Here is a 19694-nt window from a genome sequence, read left to right as displayed (position 1 = left end):
TCTGTGCTGACAGTTCAGAGCCTGGAACCTGCTTTGGATTCTGTGTTTCCCTCTCTCTCTGCCCCTACCCTGCTTGCACTCTGTCTCTCTCTCTCAAAAATAAATAAATACTTTTAAAAAAGAAAGAAAGTTCAATACTCTTCAAGAAAGAGTAATATCAGTTGGTCAAAGGAAGATAGGAATAGTTTTGAGATACTGGGGCTGAGCAATTTGGGTCTAGAGAGAGTTATCCCAATCCAGCAACAAAAAGAGGCTAAAGGAAGAACTACTATTACCATTTCATGGTAAATCCCACATTTTCTGAAAGGCTTTCTGAAAGGCCAGGCCCCAGAAAACCAGGAATCATCTTGGGGAGTTTCCACAGTACCCAACAGAGGTGTATCTCACTACACAAGCACTTTTCTGATCCTGGATATGATTTTTTGCCTCATGAAACTTCCTACCACACCACTCTTATACTCACAAATTTTAAGAGATAATCCTACATAACCTCATTATACACAAAGTTGCTTGGGATCAAAACAATATAAATACTTTCTGACTAAACCACATAAATAAATAAGCCAAAATATTTCTTCCAGTCTTTGTTCAGTCTCAAGGTTTGTTCTCTCCTAAATTCTTGTGGTATCCAAATACCACAGTGTTTTGCAATAACATTTCTACTGACCTATTTTTGGCAAAAATAATTAAATTTGCCTGAATTTGGCAATGGAATGTTTAATGGCTTATTTTTTGTCCACAAATAGAATGTTTTAATTTTTATGTCACAATAGGTAGTTTATGCTTATAGTACACAGCTTCAAAGGTTTGCACACACAAGTTATACATTCTACCTGATCCCCTAACTCTTCAATTTCCTCCTCAAAAGGAGCAACTGTTACCAGTTTTGTTCTTCTCTGAGAGCAGTTCTTTGAAAATCAATCAAATGGTTTATACAAACTCCATTTTACACAAATAACATGCCACTACACAAAACTGCACCTTGCCTTTTTCACCTAAAATGATTTTGGAGTTCATTATTATTATTTCATTACCTACAGACTCCCTCATTCAATTTAATAGCTAAGTAATAATACTTAGACGGATGAATCATAATTTATTTTATTAGCTCACTATCAGTGTACATTTGTGTTAAAAAAATTGAAAGCTTAAATTAGTAACAGCCAATGGTTATGATCATTAATTTCTCTTAGAACACAATCTTGAATTGTCATGTCCTACATAGAGACCAAGGTTTATTCTTCTGAAGCTGGAGGGAAGCCCCTAATGAAATTTATGACTTCAGGCAAACCAAAACGTAACTTTATCCTTGGCGTTTTGTAAATATTTTTTTACTTTCTCACCTTCTCATATTTCCTCATGCCCTTTTCCGGAAATCCAACCCTTCTTAATTTTCACCAATTATCAGTACTCTTCCTGTTAAAACCCAACTGTCAAATTCCTTTTTGAAGATTTCCACCATGGCCCTTATCACCACAGAGAGGAACTTGATTTTTTTTTCTGTTTATTTTAGAGACATATTTGTAACTTCTTCTTATCTGAATTATGGTTCTATAAGTATTAATGCATGCCTCATGTCCTTTGCCAGATTGCATACCCATTGAGGGTAGTGATATATAAAATATACGGCTGTCCTTTACAGGACTATCAGAAGTCCTTACATGTATTTGTGCTTAATGAATACGTGTTGTATAAATATATCCTCAGGTGTTATTCCATTGGAATAACAATTATAGGACCATAAACTACAAGTAACTATGAGTCCTACTCTTAAAATTACTATTAGATATATGTTGGATGGATGATTTAAACTCTTAAAGCATTTGTATTTTAAAATGGGAATAAAATATCGAGATCATCTGTATCACTGGCTTGTTGTGAGAATAAAATGAAATAGTTTTATGTTGAAAAATCTCAGCATTAGGAGAAACTCCAAGGTGTCCTCGTCCAATCACCTATCCATTGCTCAAAATCTCCATATATCAATATCTCGATAAATAAACAATAAATTTACACGTAAAAATTTCCAGAGGCATAAAAATATCTCAGTCCAGTATAAAAGCCCATTTTACGTTTGTGTAGCTCCGACTACTGCTACTGAGTGGGCACACAGTGAAATCTGTATTATGCTACTTCATAATGAATAGTTTGCTACATCTGATTGGTGATTGGTTGCCAACCTCTGAAGCAGGCTCACTCTGGTCATTTAATAAACTGTTCAGTAACTCAATCCACATTTTACAGGATTGGATTCTCTGGACCACATTGATAATGTTGTTGCAAGATTCTTCAATCTTAACTAATCCTCATGATGATTCAATGAATTATAAAAAGTATTCTGTACCTTCTTGTTTTAGTATATGCAATAAGTTGTGCTAGAGTGTTGTGTAACTAGTGAGTTTCACATTGGGTCACTTAACTTCTGTAGTCAAACCAAACCTATCCCAAACAGCCTTGGTCATTAACTAACAAGTAATGTATATGAAAACATTTTCAAAGTACCATAACCAATAAAAAGGGCTAATGTTATTATTAATTATTACAGAACCTCAGTCATATTTTGCTTTCTCATTTTGCTTTGAGCATAAGAAGCAACAAATTTCAAAGGAAATGTGATTTTGAATTGTTAAAACTTATACTTTAAGAGTATATTCTACACAAGGATAAAATTAATTCATACATATCATCATTCCAGAGTTAACTATACTCTCTATTGAAAAAATAGTGGTAAGACTAAATTGTTTGGTAATTTTCTGTCACAGTATACCAGAATATGAAATACTATATTTCAAAGCAGACTGTACCTGGCTGCATTGAGCTCCTACCTGAATTTATGTGTACCTCTCCTTATCAAACACAATAAGCAGTTGGAACAACTTTAAATGTGACAATTATGAGGTGTTCAATGAAGATCTAGAAAACTCAAAAATCTCTAGCATCATTATAGCAGAAGTATAGATAACGCAATACATAATCCAAAACAGTTTTCCATTTCACCAAATCATGCCACATAAACACTCATATTTGCTTAAATCTATGCTCCTGTAGGCATCTGTCACTCATCCCCTTCTTATATTACTGCTATAACTGGGCAACTAAAAAGATCCCAAATAATCAGGAATATTTTAGTCTTCCAAAACCTGAATTTTTAACTGAGATCTGTAATAAAACATACATCAATGAATGTAAAGGATGCTTACCTTCTGTGTGCACAGCTGACACATAGGTCCAATTGTACCTCTTCACTATGTCCACCATGGCCCGTGCCTGCTGGGCATCTGAAGGAACAACCCTCATGAAGTACTTGAACAGAGTCTTGTCGCTCAGATCCATGCTTGTTGCCGAGTAAGCAATCTGAGGTATGTTGAAAAGCTGGAGCAAGTTCTGGACCTGAATGGCCACAGAACTGGAGCCAGGCCCAATGACCCCTACAATGGGCTTCTTGGAACGGAAGGAAGAGGAAGACCCATCCACACAGCGCACCAAACCTTCTTCTTCTTCTGAAGAAATGAGGGAGTCCCTGATGAACTCAATGCTCTGCTCTAGGGCCACAGCCGAATGCCAGCAGGAATCCCTTATCTCACAGCCCAGTGTGATGTTGGGCAAGAGTGTGGGGTCTGAGTTGATCCTTTCCAGAGTGTGCAGCATGGCCTCCACTCTCTGAATGCCATACTGTTCACGAACTGCCCCACACTTCCTCTCATGAACTTTGTCCACCGTGGGCTGATGGTGAACAGAAAAGAGAGCTCCAATAATGATGTCACCTGGCATGTGAGCCACCACCCTCCTCTCACTGGACTGTGCACTCCCACGGACATCTTCTTTCAAAAGCAGAACTGACAGGATCAACAGAAGGACCATTTTAGGAAAAGAGTTCAAGCTAATAAAGACAGCATGGTGGGGAAAATTTAGGAGACTTCTGATAGATAGAATCAAACAATGTCCTATGTTGGGTGGCAAACCAAGGAATTAGCCAGTAATTTAGATGTGCTCTCTAAAGGACCACCATGTCCCCACGTACCATTTAGTTAGATGCATCCATGTGATCATGATCTTCAAAACCTGGAAAAAAAATAGCATGTGCATTTAACAATGTAAGTGCAGCTACTTTGAGAAACTCTAATGGTCTATACTAGTAGACTTTGACGATATAGATTAAGATTATAATCTTTTTGAAAAAAGAATCTAAAAATATTTCAGAATCTCCTTTGTCTGTATCTGTTGTAATTTTGTGGTTGGATGAAGCAATCTGATAGAGATTTCACTTCACTTATATTATTTCACTTCACTTATATTAATACTACTTCACTTATATTAATGTTTGTTTCATTTGTTCTTCTGGAGTACACGAAAAAAAATCTTATGCACGGCAGGCCAAACTATATTCTTATGTGAAGATGAGAGAAAGCATCCTAAAAGCAAAACTATGCCATGAGCAGAAAACTTCAGGGAGTATGCACTCCGAAATTATAAACATTAGTTATCTCTGGGTGATTGTATTTTTTTGTTTTTAAAAAACTAATTTTGGGCAGTAAGCATGTATTAACTATGAAATTGCAAAAATAAAGTTACTTTAAAGAAAAGCTACATAGTCCCTCTTCAAATGCAGTGTAAGGCAAGTTGAACAATCTCCCCAATAAATAAGTATTGTGTCTCATTTCCATATAATATAGTACAAAGACATTATGAGGTCAGGTAGGTATTTCCACGCTAAATGAACTACAGGAAAGGAGGGAGAGACTTGGGGTATTACAGAGTAAAATGTTCCCTAAGTAGGTAGAAAGACATAGGGAAATGGGTACCAGTTTGTGGAAAAAATAATATTCAGTTCAATTCTAGTTCTGCTATTAAGAATTATTAATAAACTGTTTAACCTCTCAGTACCAGAGTTTCCTCATCTGAAAAGTCCCATCATATGTACCAGGATACCTTATGGGAATCAACATAAGATATCAACTATGCAAATGTCTTGTATATTGAATAAGACTATATATATATTCAGGACATGACCTTTTCTGTTATTAAATTTCCAAGGGCATTCTGTAGCTAGGTGGTGAGGACAGAAAATTCTCTGGCAACCTACTCAGTCCTCCAGAGTCTTCAAAGTAATTACAGAGTCCTGTAATAAAATTCACAGTAATCAGTCCTCTATCTCTGATGCAGGAAAAAAAATTACATATCATGAAGACCCAAAGGGCTGCAGGGATGCATGTTTGGAATTATCCTTCCAAGTAGAAACTTAGTACAGCTTTGAAAGTAGTCATCTATTTCAGTTTAAACTCCTGGGAAAAAGGGAATTTGTCCCAAGTTGCCTACAGCAAATTCTAGCATAGTTTGTAAAAGGGAACTGACAAATTAGTGATCTGGATTATTGAAAGAATAAGAGACTTATTTTGTATGTTGTCCTCTCTGCCAGCCAAGGATCTCAACTTGCTTTGAACTAATTCCCTAGGGCACCTGGGTGGCTCAGTGGGTTGAGTCTCTAACTCTCAGTTTTGGCTCAGGTTGTGATTTTGTGGTTTGTGTGTTTCAGCCTTGCATCGGGCTCTGCACTGACAGTGTGGAGCCTGCTTAGGATTTCTCTCTCCCCCTCTCTCTCATTTTTTATGGCAAAACAGAAAGGTTCCCTTGCATAATGCTAAATATTAAAATTTTTAAAAAATCAAATAACTAGATGTTCCAGAATAACTAGGTGCTTAGCAATACTTAGGGCAAAAAATAAGTTTTGGTATAGAAGTTGGCACTGTAGACAAGGAGCACAGAATAAAGACTGATATCATTTTCTCTTTTGGGAAATTATCCGAATATTCTCAAGCATTCCCTTCACTTGCTTAAACCAAAGACCTAGAGATCGATGCTTATTCTCATAAACATGTGAATTCTACTGCAGACAAAAAAAAAATCTTAGGTAAAAGGAATTACAGTGTTTTACTAAATCTACAATGTTAAGGAACAAACCCAATAACAAAATGAGACTCATTTTTATTACATAAGAGCATCAAAATGATATGCAAGTCTAGAGGTGGGCTATCAAAATGATGAAACTAAAGTAGTCCCATGAATTTTATTTGTTAAAATTATTTTAGATAAGACCTATATATTGAGACATAACATATATACATATATATGTAAATATATAACACTGAAATAGTCCTTCCTATTATTTAGCTCCCTATAAGTTAAATTAATGATTTAACTCATTCAAGATATATCTACTATTGAGTGGGAAAAACTAATGTAACAAAGAAGCACAATGATGTACATTGATAATTGCCATCATTATCTTTCATTGAACACCCATCATACACCAGACACTTGTTCATTAACTCATTTAACAAATATTTATGGCTCATGCCTATGCTATGATTCTGTCCTGGAAATTAAATACGCAAGAGAGAACAGGTTGTACATGATTCCTATACTCATGGGGCTTGCAGATCAGTACTCTAAAAGGTGACTTTAGCTGGAGCCGGGTAAATGCAAAGAACAACAAAATAAAGAATGAAAAGAAGTCATTCATGTGAAAAGTGTGGCTAGAGCATAAAGAATGGGAGCAATAGTGGTACAAGATGAGGCTGCAAACATAAGAAAGGGCCAGACCATGTAGGATCCTGTAGGCTCTTACAAGGAATTTGGACGTTAAGTGCAACAGAATGCCATTGAGGAGACGTAAACAAATGAATGGCACAATTCAATCTTAGAAAAGGTTGTTCTAGCTACTCGCTGTTCTGGATAATGTACAGAAGAAATCTGATTAGAAGACATAAATAATCTAAGTAAGGAATTATAGTGCCTTGGCTATTACTGGGGACAGTAGATATGAAACGAAGTGGACACAATCAGATATATTTTGCAAGCAGAAACAGCTGGACTTACTGATAGACTGGATGTGCATAACAAGGTAGAGAGAAGTTGGGTTTTGAGTCTAAAAATTAGTGTACTTTGGTACCATTAAAAGATATGGGATCTACTGGTACAGAAATGGATGGAGGCAGAGAAAAACATAGTAATTTTCTTTTGAACACGCTAAATTTGAGATACTTTTAAAGCACCTACGTACAGGTGACAAACAGGAAGGTGGGTATGTAAGACTAGACCAAAAGGAGTGTTTGGGGTTAGACATATAAACTGAGGGTCACCAATACATAAAATCTTTGCAATGAATATAGTCACCTGGAGAGCAAGTATAAGTAAAGAAAAGTGCAGCTGAGAAGTAAGCCCCACAGAGACGTCAGATTGTGGAAAAGCCAGCTAAGGAAACAAAGGCAAATCAGAAAGTAAGGAGAGAAAGTAAGAACATGTGATGTAAGAAAAGCCAGAATAGGATGTCCTGGGCACTTTATATTTACAGACATTACACAAGGCTTGCAGGTTGCAAACAATAAAATACATTCTGTCCTCCCCAAGATATTATTTTCAAAATGCATTGAGTATCTGCATGTGGCATGTGTGTGGCAAGAATCCTTGTGACAACCCTGAGACATAAGTATTATTTTATTATCTCTATTTTACAAATGATGTGGAGGGTTTGATAACTTGAAAATTATCTGGTCACTCATAGCATAACATATAAAGTTACTGAATCATTGTATACTTTAAACTAATGTAACATTGTGTGTCAACTATACTCACATACATACACACATACATACATACATACATACATACATACATACATACATACACTAGCTAATCACTTAGAAAGTGATGGAGCTAGAATTTATGTCTATGCCTAGTGACTCCATCACACACTCTTTTCATTATTCCTTGCTGCCTTACTGTCCCTTCCTTCTACTTCAAAAGTCCATGAAAAACAAGAAGGGCTAGCCAAACACAGTTTCGACATCCCAGGGATATAGAATCTTATAGGAGTTTCCTTGAAAACTAGAGAGTGAAGAAAATTTCAGGAAAAGAGATAATCCAGCACTTAGAATGTCGAAATGTGTATAACTGTCTAGTACAAATGTATTTATATTGCCCTAGTATCCCCCACTAGATTATGGCCTGCTAGATTATAAAGCAATGACTGCTTTGTAATCCTCCCCAGATGTACACAATGGCTATATTTCATCAATATTAGCTATGAAGCTCAGATACCTGAAAAGTACATTTTAAAATAAAGTATGACTTGGAAATTTGACAGAATTGTGCTACAACTTAGCTTATTATAAGGTTAAACAAGCAAGCCCATGTGTTCCCAAAATATAAGAAGTTAATAGAACATAAATTCCAAATAGACTAGTAGGGTATACACTAGCTCTAGCACCATCACTCATCTGTCCAGCACGTGTTTATCAGTACCTGTTCTGTACCAAGCACTCTTCCAGGCCCTGTGGTTTCAGTTATCGACAAAGTAGACATAAATCCATGTCCTCCTAAAGCCTATACTCTAAGGCGGGATGGGGGGGGAGAGGGATTGTCAGGCAATAACCAAGATAAGGAGGTAAAATATTGTATGTACACAGTAATAAGGGTTAAAAAGAAACAATACATCAGGGAAGGAAGATAGAAAGTGTTAGAGACATGGGGGAATTTTAATAATGTAGCCTAAGAAGTAGAAACTTTAAAAGTAAAATCTGGGTAAAAACCTAAAAGAAGTAAGGGAATGAGTCATGCAAATATCTAGGGAAAGAACATTCTAGATAAAGTCACAATCAAACGCAAGGCCCCTGAGGCCAACTTCTGCTTAGTACATTGAGGAACGGCAAGAAGGTGAGTATGACTGCAGCGAAGCAAAAATGGGGACAGAGGAAGCAAAGTGGGGAGATAGTACGACCATGTGGATTCTTTTTGGACTTTAGAAGTCTGGGCTTTAACATCATGCGACAATGATTTTCTGGAAGAGTTTTCAATAGAAGACAGATACACAATGACCAACAGTTCAACAAGAAGTAGGGCACAAAGGCAGAACTGAGATGAAAATTAGGAAATTACTGTAAAAATCCAGGTGGGACAGATGGCAGTGGCTTGTATCAAGGGGACACGGTGGTATTGATGGAGAGAACTGGTGGGATTCTGAACATATCTTAAAGACAGAGTGGAAGGTTTGCTGTCAGATCTGACTTGGGATGTGAATGAAAGATCCGAATCAATGAAGACATGCTTTCAGCCTGAGCAAATAAAAGATGGTGATACATTGATTGAGACAGAAAAACTGGAGGAGCAGATTTGGGTGGGCTTAACAGAAGATACTTTTGATAGATCAATTTTTAGATACCTTTTAGAAATCCAAGAAGAGACATTTAGTAAGCAGCTGGATATAAGAGGCTAAATTTCTGAGAGAGGTCTGCATAGAAGACATAAATAGGGGAGGCGACACTATACAGATATTATTTTTGGTAAATCGTGAAACTAAGTGAAATCACCTAGGAAGTGGAAATAGAAAAGAAACTAGTTCTGAGACTGAGCCCCAAGGAATTCCAGGGCTTAAATTCCGAGATAAGGAGAAACCAGCAAAGGAGACTAAAAAAAATGTTGATATAATTTAAAATATTAACATACAAATATAAAATATTGAGTGTGTATGCATGCACAAAGTCTGGAAACATACACACCGACATTAATAGGATGTTTTCTGGGTGGTGGTAATATGTGTACCTTTTAATTTTTTCTTTGCCTTTATCTGTGTTTTCTAAATTTCTGCATTTACTATGAAAATATATTATTTGTGATATTAGTTTAATGTGGGACTGAGGGATCTACCTTCTAAATTTCTGCCCCAGTGTCCCTTGTGGCTTTATCTCCCTTGAATCTGCCCTTCCTCAGGGGTCTACTAGTCAAGCAAATTTGTGTCTCCTTTACACTGCTTTACCCAATGGTTTTGTTCATGCTGTTTCTGATCCCTGATGTGGTTTTGCTTTGATAGCCTTTATGGCAGAGTTTTTAAGAGCATGGGCTTAGAGTCAAGTAGACTTGGGTTTGAATCCTAATATTGCCATTTATTGGATATGTGCCCTTGGTCACTTAGCCTCTCTGAGCCTAATTGGAATGATAATGGTATCACCTCAAAGAGTTTTAATGAGGATTGAATGACATAATATTTTAAAATAGTCACTTTATAACATCTTCCCAGATCCTTCACCTTGTAGTGTTTGCTCTATTTTCTGAACTCACATGACATTTTTATCAATACTTTCTTGTGTTTATTACTAAGCTAATATTGTAGCTATTTATACATGTTTTATCTTCTAACAAACTTCAGATCCCTTAAAGGTTAAATTTGTTCCATATATAGCACCTGATATAATCCTTGCACAAAACAGATGTTCAATAAATCTTGCCCAATGAAGAAATAATGTAAAGTGAATTGCCTCCACTTGCCTTTCTGGTCAACTACCTGACTGAGTTCCAAGATATTATCCCTTGCTCCATCCTGGAAAATTGAAAAATAGGTAATAAAACTCCCTCCATCCAATGGGTCCAGGCAACAGAGGTCCTCAAAAAGAAAAGCAAGGACTGACAAAGTAACAGGTAGAAACCTTTAATGTTTCCCATGGCTTTTCAACATACTAAGGAAAATAACATCAAAGTAACAGAGAGGGCCCTGTAGGTAATTCAATTTAACTGAGACCCATGAAGATTACATGATTTTTGGCAGTCCTGAGACCATACCCCAGCAAAATTCCATCTCAAAACCCAGGTTTAACCACTTTCTACAGCTTGGTATCTGCTCTTCCATAATTTTGTAAGCATATACTTTTTTATCATATTTTTTAATTCAAATGGAGTGTTAGTATGAAATCTACACATTTTGCTCTCCTCTGTATAACACATTGCTAATATATTTCCATATTGGTTAATTTTGTTGATGGGAACAACAATAACTAAAATATGGAGACAGCTTACCACGTGGTAGGCACTACCATGCTTAGCGTTTCACATAAAATATCATTTAATCATCATAAAAAATTATCAGATAAACAATTTTGTGCCTTTACAAATGAGGGATCTGGGGCTTGGGTAGAATGGTTTGGTTAATATTCTAAAGCAAGCAACTATCAGAAGCAAGATTCATATTCAGAACATTGATTTCTTTTTAACGGTCACATAGTATTCAATTATATGTTTATACCAAGTTTTAATTATCCTCTATTATTAGATATTTAGGTTATTTATAGATTTTCCTACTGTTATAAACAGTAATGCATTCTACTTACTTTTGAAAGTATTTGCATAGGACAAATGCATGATGGCATAAATATTTTCACATATTATATTCTATCAATTTAGATTTTAAAAGGTAATAACAACTTCACTCTTAGTCCCTTATCCTTAATCTCATCAATTCTGGGTACCACACAATGAGGATCTGCTCCCTCTTGCTTGTATTCATGTTCACACGTGAGGCAATTTCTCCTTGGTTATCTCACCACAAGGAACATTCATTTACTTAACAAGGGTCTGGTAGAAAAAAAAAAAGGACGGAAAATAATACCATATTACTTTTGCAGTTTATAGAGGCTTTCCCCATTATTAATCCCACTTCAACCTACAACAAAATTACTGCCAAGAGAATCTGAGTATCTCATTTCATATAATCAAGAAATAGAGTCTCCAAGAGAATGAATTATTTGCTTTAAATTGTAACCCTGAGGTGGTAGAGGTTACAAGCTGGTAGCAAAAATAGAAAAAATCAGGTTCTTGTTATGGATAATGGGGAGGAAGTAACTAATACAATGATTTAAAAGCTTCCATAATGTTATAGATCTACAATCTAATAATATGGAGATTTTTAATTTAATCAAAAACAGTAAATGATAGGAGTTTACATAAATAGTGTAACTGGTATAATAGATTGCTTTAGGGTCTTATTTTCAGAAGCACTAGTCTGCTTTACTCAATAACATATTTCTTGGCTCATAGCATAATAAAACTAAGCACCATCCCATTATAGAAAACAGTAGACATCTATTTAATATGCATAAGTATTTTGCCTCAGGCAATCATACAGTCTCATATTGTATCCTAAATGAACATGAAGAAAAAATATTGGTTGGTAGAATTTGCATAAATGGCAACTTACACTGTAACCAGATTCACAGCTCGCATTGTCTTTTATTTTCAACAATCTTCTCAAACACTGACCATCTTTCTGGCACAGATGTCTCTTATATAACTTAATCCCCACACAAGCAAATCACACAGTTCAGGATATCAACACTAAAATGATTCCTTCTGCCTGAGCAATAGCCTCATCGCAAATAGACAGGGGTGTCAATATTGCATATGCCATGAATGCCTTTGATGTATTTTCCTGAAAACAAGTGCATCCCATAGATAAGAGATACTGTGAGGTATGATACCGAGAGCTTTATAGTCTAGGAAAGCTTCGTTGTTGGAGCTATCTCAAGCACACATCTGTGACCTTGTAAACAAGAAAGTCCAGCACCCTTTCTGTTTAGCCCAGATCTAAAAATATGACATATTTTAAACAAAAGTCCCTTAAACCAAAAGTGGGCTATAAAATAACACTGTACAAAAATGAAATCTGTAATTTTACGCATTAATTAAAAGGTGCTGGTAGTAGAATAAAGCTCACTAAATCACCGTAAATCATGAAACAACTGGTTTAGTAGTCCATGAAGACCCAAAACAGCCTTCTACAGCAAAGCAATAAAAATGATGTAATCTACTGTTAACTAGTCTCAATTTAATTATCAAGCAGGGATTCCAAGCATCTTCCCATTCTGCAGCCTTCAGCTGCTTTCTTGTTATTTATGGTACACCTCTAAAGACTATAAAGCATTATTGTGCATATTATATCACTTATCATCAGGTGCTTGAAAATGTGCTTTTGCATTTCTAGCTCAATCTCTAGTTACTTATTAATGGCTAATATTTATTGAGTGCCTACTTTGTGCTAAATAATGTGTAAGCATTATTTAAGTCTCAAATTGATTCTGTGAGGTGGGTATGATTACTACCTATGTTAAATATCTCTAGAAACTGAGGTTTAGAGGTGAAGAATCTTGCCAGATTCCATATTATACCTATAATTAATGGCAGAGTCAGGATATGAACCCAATTCTTTCTGGCTCCAAAGCCCACACTCAACATAATCAGATGATAATGTCTCCCAAAAGACCAAACGGGTTGGCTGGTTAAACCTTATGCATTGATTGCAAAACATTCTGGAGACTCTGCTTTCCATTAAAAGTTTGTGTAATGTCAACCATCTACATTTGTAAACCATACAAACCAACTAAATAAATATAGGTAACTCTATTTTCTGGAATCATTTAGATCACAGTTTCCCAACATTTTGGACTAGACAATTTATTGTGGAGGTTTACTGTCCTGTGCATTGTAGGATGTTTAGCAGCATCTCTGGTCCCCAGATGTCAATAGCCAACACACCTCCTCTAGTTGTGACAAATAAAAATGCCCCCAGACACTGTCAAATGTCCCCTGCATGTCACAGTCATCCCCAGTTGAAAGCTGCTGATTTATATCTGGAAGGTCTACAAAAACATCAAAAGGAATACAACTATGAGCTAATCTCTGGATTTGTCAGCCCCACAAAACTTTTTCCTGAAACATCCTAATAATTTAAGAAGAGTAGTTTGGAATAGGCTTGTTTTAGCCCTTCTTTACTTTGTAACTTGTTTCTGGATGTATTATATTGTTTTGATGCTTGCAATTTCAACTTTGAGAAATACAGATTAAACCATGAGAGTGAAGGATGATATTGTCTTAGATTAAATAAGCATGGTTCTGAGTATCCATAAGTTGTAATAAATGAATGTGAGAAGAGTATCCTGCAATATATTTTACCATTTCAAAGTCTACTTTTAATACAAAACACAAAGTTCATTTTAATTTTAACAAGACAGAGAATATTTTATATAGTAATTATATGTTGGTTTTTCAAAATCTCATTTTATTTTTAAAAAAAGCAATATATAATTATATTATTTACTTTTCTTCCTGGTATTTAAAGAGTTCTACATGATTGTGCATTAAGGAAAATTGACTTTGAAAAAATATTTTTCAATTACTCCTCTGCAAAATATTATGAATGTTAACAGACTACATTATTATTATTATTATTATTATTATTATTACAGTGCCCACTAGCACCATCATGATTATTATCTTTTAATTTTCTTCAGAACATTTATGCTCAAAATTTAAGAGCAATGGCCTACAGCCAGAAAACTGATCATTAGGGAATTAATCATAGACCAACAGAATCATATCTACATAAGATACATTTTTTTCACATCTAACATATTTCCTTTAAATTTGCTAACTAGTTTAACTAAAATAAGAGAAGATATTTGAAACAGCAAACTATGTACCAACCACAGGGGTGCTGGGAAGATTAAATTCAATAACACAGGAAAGCTATAAAACATTTGATATTCAAAGGCCTACATCGGTTTTATAGTCATAACTACCATTTCTACATTGTTCATTGTGGGTCTGGAACTTTACTAATATTTGTACAATTAATTCATCATAATCACTCAGTGAGACTTAGTGTTACAACATTTTTAAAAGGACGAAAACAGAGGCAGAGCAATGTTAACTTACTCATCCTAGGTTATGTAGCTATTAAGCCACAAAGCTGGGATTCAAACTCAGGCAATTTTTTTGCAAGGGTCTGCCCTCCCAAGCATACACAACTCACTGGAAACCACACTGAAACAATTCCATGATGTTTAGCCACACCATAGATTAAAGTTACCTACGTAATGGAAAGAAGGTAATTTTGATTTCCAAATAAATCAGATGTGTGTATTTATTTATTTATTTATTTATTTATTTATTTATTTTTCCCATCCCCTTGTTATATGATAGTAGAAGAAACAACAACAAGAACTCAGTTTTAACAACAGAAAAATAAGAACAAATATTGCCTTGCATAATTATTACAAGGATTAAATAACACACCAATGCTTGGCATGGTGCCTGATGTGCTCAATAAAGGGTAATTATTGGAGCAGGGATGAGCCTGCACCAAGAATCCTGCTTGGTTCTCCTTCTGAATAAAGGTACATATAATTCAAAAAAGATTATGACTGGTAAAATCTAGACTTTTTTTTCTTCCTCTGTGAATTTAAAGGAAATGAGAGCAAGCCTATGGCATAATGTTTTTTAGAACTAAATTTTAACTGACTGAAATCAAGAAACACCAAGAAGATACTGCGTTTTACAAAGAGTTGAAAATTCAAAATCAAAATTCAAATTTTATTTTCTTGGTTTATATAAGCATATCATGAACTAAAAATATATTTATTTTGATGCTTCAGGACTAGCATTAACATTCCTCTGAATATTAAAAAGAACACATATTTCTAAATTGTAGAATGTTCCTGCTTTGTAGCCATACATCTCCAGTATATCCAAACTCCAAACCAATGGATAGCTTCAGCATATCTCAATGGATGTCAAAAGATAGTCTTCACTGTTTTATAAAGTCAATTTATACTCTATCTATTAAAATAACATGGCGAACAGTATAAGAATAGTTGGATTCATCTTTGTCTTCATCCCATGAGGATAGAAAGCCTGGGGGAGAATGGGGTACAAATAAGTACTATATGTTCCATGATTAGTGTCAGTTCATATTTTCTACATGTAATTTTACCTATGGTTTGTTGGCATTTAAGTTAGATGTTTATCTAAACTGCTCTGACAATTCCATAAAAGGAAATATAATAAGACTCCTATAAAATCTTCAATGTGTTTCGAATAAAAATGAGAACATTAGAGTTACTAAAATCCTTTAGTCATAAAAGTAATAGATATTTTGTGGTGGTTGGACAGTTTTCACTTTGGCATGTCCATCACTTGCACTATGAAGTGATGACAGAGGCCTGTGTCTCCCCGTGGATGCAAAGTGAAGAACTGGACAACTACTGAATTGGATTATTCAAATGCCACCCCCTCTCCCCGAATAATCTCAGTATGTCCTTTAACAAATGAACATTACCCAGTTTGGTTTCTATTAGAGGATAGCTCACAGCCAAAATATTTTCATGTAATAGCAGATATCTAGGGGATGCAACGAAAATACCTGGATTATACATTTTGTCAAGCAGGGTGTAAAGAACTAGGGACAGCTTTTCTCTTAAAAGAAGCAGTTATGTGGAAAGTGTTCTAGCCACATTCTTCTCCTAAGAAACATTAAGGGATCTGTCCGTAGTGCTGAAAAGGTCCCCACTGGAGAAGGCTGGAGATTTCATGGGATGTGCATTAACCTGATGAGTTCAAGCAGTATTTTCAAGTCTCAAACTAAACATCCTTTCAAACTAAAATTGAAATCTATAAAGGACAGAAATAGTCACAACTGGCTCTTCAATGTGTAATTCACAGATATAAGAGATAAATTAAAGGAGAAAATTCCCTGTGCTCTAGAATGGTAATGAGGGGCACAAACCACAACTAACAAGAGGTGGCATACCTGAACATGGCAAAACTCCAAATAATGCCTAGAATTCTGTATAACTAGGAGTATTCTACAGAAAACCTTCGTTTAGCCCCACTGGGGGGAAGAGGCTGCACAGAGTACAAGGCAATGTTAACTTGGCTGTCTCAAATGGCCAGAGGTCAGCATTAAGAATACAGATTAGCTCTGACCCAGTCTCAAGGGACTCAAAACAATAAAACAATAGGTAGGGAATGAAAAAAGAGGTGGAAGGGAGATGCTGCCTTCCCACTGGCCTGTGTCAATTTCTTAGCAGGAAGTAAAGTGTTGGAGCATCTATCTGCCTGGTTACTCAAGCTTACAGTTCAGCTGAGGCAGCACCAAGATTGTGCCTAAATAAGCACAAGTGCTTGTTAACCTCTCCTCAATTTCCCTTCCCCACAGCACCTGCTCCGGAGGGAAATGAGGGCAGTTGGAAATTCCAACACCAGTACCACAAGCCTTCCAGGCAGACTCTTCACCTCTCTTTGCGAGGTGGAAGTCCAGGTTAGGCTCTGATCATCAGCTAGCTCTCGGGCCTTACTGGGGTTCTTTCCCCAAGTCACTGTAGCCTGGGTTCCCTCCTCGGCATGCCGCTTGTGCTGCCACTCCCCGGTAACTAGCAGGCTTTGTGTCCGAAGGGAAAGATGCATCCACAGGAAAGGAAAGAGCGGGAGGGTGCAGACTGGGGTTCAGAAAGCAGCACGCTAGCCTGAGTTGAAAAAGCTGTGCTTTCAGCACCACCCGCTGTCCCCCCTCCTCCTGCAGCAGGCGCCAGGATCGCGGCAGCTTACCGATCTACTGGGAAGCGATTCTCCTTCCTTTCCCTCTCCACCTTTGCTTCTCTCAATCCCGAGCCCTCGGGTGGTTTGGGGCAGCACAGTCTGCATACTAAACACGCGCACCTGGCCTTAGGGAGCGGAAACTCGGATCCGAAGGCATGCAGAATCCCTTTCTCAGTCCTTGCAGCCATTCCCTCTTTTACCCCATTGCTCTCGCCCTTTCTCCCAACAGGTTTAACTAAGGCCATCAGCAAATGGAGCGGACTTCAACCTGGAGGTCTGGCCTCCCTGCTCCACACTCATCCCACTCCCAAACCAAACTGTGAGCTACCCAGCAAGCTGATAGCTCCTACATCCTTCCCGGGCACAGGGACACTTGGGCACACAGACCCTTAGCGAGCTTACCCCCCTGTTGGCCGCACAGCGGGCAGTGAGACGCGGTCTAGCTAGCCCCCCATAAAGTTGGGCTGTGCTGATCAGCGGGGCAGAGCCGGCCTCTCCATTCCCGGGCTCCCCACCAAGATGATCTTAAGCTCATCTCCTGTGCTCAGTGCGCACAGAACAGCAGAGCTGAGGGCGGTGTGTGCAGCAATCTCCCTGCTACTGAGAAAGGGGGGAAGGGGAGAAGGGGAGCTCGCGGAGGAGGGAGGGGTGGTAGTTTGTATTTATAGAGAACAGAGTTCTCAGCGCAACTTTTTGGTGCCACCAAGTGGCACAGTGAGTTCCTTTAGGAACGCAGACTTCGGGTCGAATTTGGATGGGTAAACCAGCCCCACAGCCAGATGATCACATGATAAGAGGATCAGGGGTTCAGGGGCACGCCTAGGACTTGTGTTTTCCCATGTGCACCCTCATATACCAGCACGTGTGATGCAGATCCCAGAGATCTAAGAATGAGCTTACACTGAGGGGGAAGAAATACCTGTGCCCTCTTCAGACAAGTGGCAGAGGTGTCAAGGACAATGGGCAGACGCCAGTTGCCTCCTGGGAACCTAAGATCCCTTGTCTCAGGAAGAATATCCATTCCCCTCTCCCTCCTAACCATTCTGCCTGGATTACAGTATTCTCAGATCTGACTTTAAAATCTTCCTGCCATCTGGAGTGCCCAACCTTTAAAATGAGATGCCATTCATTTTCCTTGTGTTAGAATCAATTCCAGATTATTTCCCAAACGCTCAGATTCAAAGAACTTCACAGCTTTGCACCAAACCTCCTTCTTTAATTGCTACCTTAAAAAAGCAAGCGACTTTAGGCTCTATGGATCTGAGTCTCTTCAAACATCACTCAGAACTCTAGGTTCCCTTGGTTATAGGCTAGGTGTCCGATTGTCCTTCTCACCCATCTCGACAGACCTCTCAGCATGCATTACACCAACCCCACAGCCAGAACCCTGCAAATGTCTTCGATACTTTGAGAGAGAATGTCCTGAAGCTTCCTTTATTGGATTTTCTGGGTTCTCTTCCTTGCTTGTATGCAGCCCCGAAAACCCATACAATCACAGACAGACACTACTGCATGGAACTCTAGTGCCCTCAAACACAGAAGAATCTCTCTACATTTTGCAGAAATGACACAAATGGAGAAACTGAGCACACAAAGGTTAAGGGACTTTTTCAAGGTCACACATTTTCCTAGAGACCAGCCCAGAGACTACCCAGTTTGGAACTAAATGAATACAGTGATGCCAAACCTGACTCCGAGGCTCCCGCTCCTTCCACCGCCCCATTCACTCATTACTCAACTCCATTTTCTCCCCCCAACAGTCCCCCCACCGCCCCATCCCTCTCTCTGACCCCATCCTTTGCCAAAGTTCCCAAAAGAAACCTAGTGTAAGGATGTTTCCTTATCCCCAGTGGGAGTACAGGAACTTGAGCATATAGGTCCAGAGTTACAGGTGCACCCCCTTAAAATGGCCCCCTGTTCTAGAAAACCTCTCCCTCCTGTAGTGTATTCATGGAAGTGTCATTTTAGAAATGAACACTGGCATTCACACCCCACCAGGTCCGTCTTGTGCTGCCTCTTTTCAAGGTAAAGCACCAGCAAATGCTCTTGTTAGCCCCCAAATACTTAATGGTCTCAAAGATAGATAAGCTCCCCCCTCCCGTGTTATGCACCCTTTTGTGCACATGTATCGGTATGCGAGAGAGAAAGAGAGAGAGAGAGAGAGATCCAAACGCCTCCTTTGGCTCAGATCTCTATTTTCTCCTCTGATTTTTTTTAGTTCGTTTTCTATGGAAACGAGCCCACTTAAGTCCCTCACTTATGCAAATAAAAGCAAAACGATCTTCATAAACCTCTCATTGGAGCGAAGCCGCGGTAGCCGGGGCTCCTGACTAGAAATTCGTGTCTGATTCACACAGAACACGTCCTTGCAGGGTGACTTTTCTAAACTTGCAGGACCTCGTAGTGTCCCTGGCTCCACCAATTCTCCACCTGCCCACCACCTGCCCTCCCGGGTGTCTTTCGCCCAAGCTCCCGCCCCTCGCCTGAATGCTCTCCAT

General features: G+C 37.9%; 1 protein-coding gene across 2 annotated transcripts in view; it reads right to left on the bottom strand.

Annotated features, from left to right (window-relative positions):
• The window catches only part of GRM5 (glutamate metabotropic receptor 5), a 521413-nt gene extending 503648 nt beyond the window's left edge, over positions 1–17765 (bottom strand). For both annotated transcript variants that reach the window (XM_030333012.1, XM_030333014.1), the window contains exons 1-2: positions 17599–17765; positions 3201–4062 (exon numbers count right to left, since the gene is read on the bottom strand). In XM_030333012.1, coding sequence (XP_030188872.1) covers positions 3201–3861 — 661 coding nt within the window. In that variant the 5' untranslated portion in view covers positions 3862–4062; positions 17599–17765. The remainder of the gene's footprint in view (positions 1–3200; positions 4063–17598) is intronic.
• Between the last annotated feature and the right edge of the window lie 1929 nt (positions 17766–19694).

The sequence above is a fragment of the Lynx canadensis genome, chromosome D1 (assembly GCF_007474595.2).
Source record: "Lynx canadensis isolate LIC74 chromosome D1, mLynCan4.pri.v2, whole genome shotgun sequence".
NCBI classification, from domain to species: domain Eukaryota; kingdom Metazoa; phylum Chordata; class Mammalia; order Carnivora; family Felidae; genus Lynx; species Lynx canadensis.
This window is presented reverse-complemented; position numbering and strand designations above follow the sequence as displayed.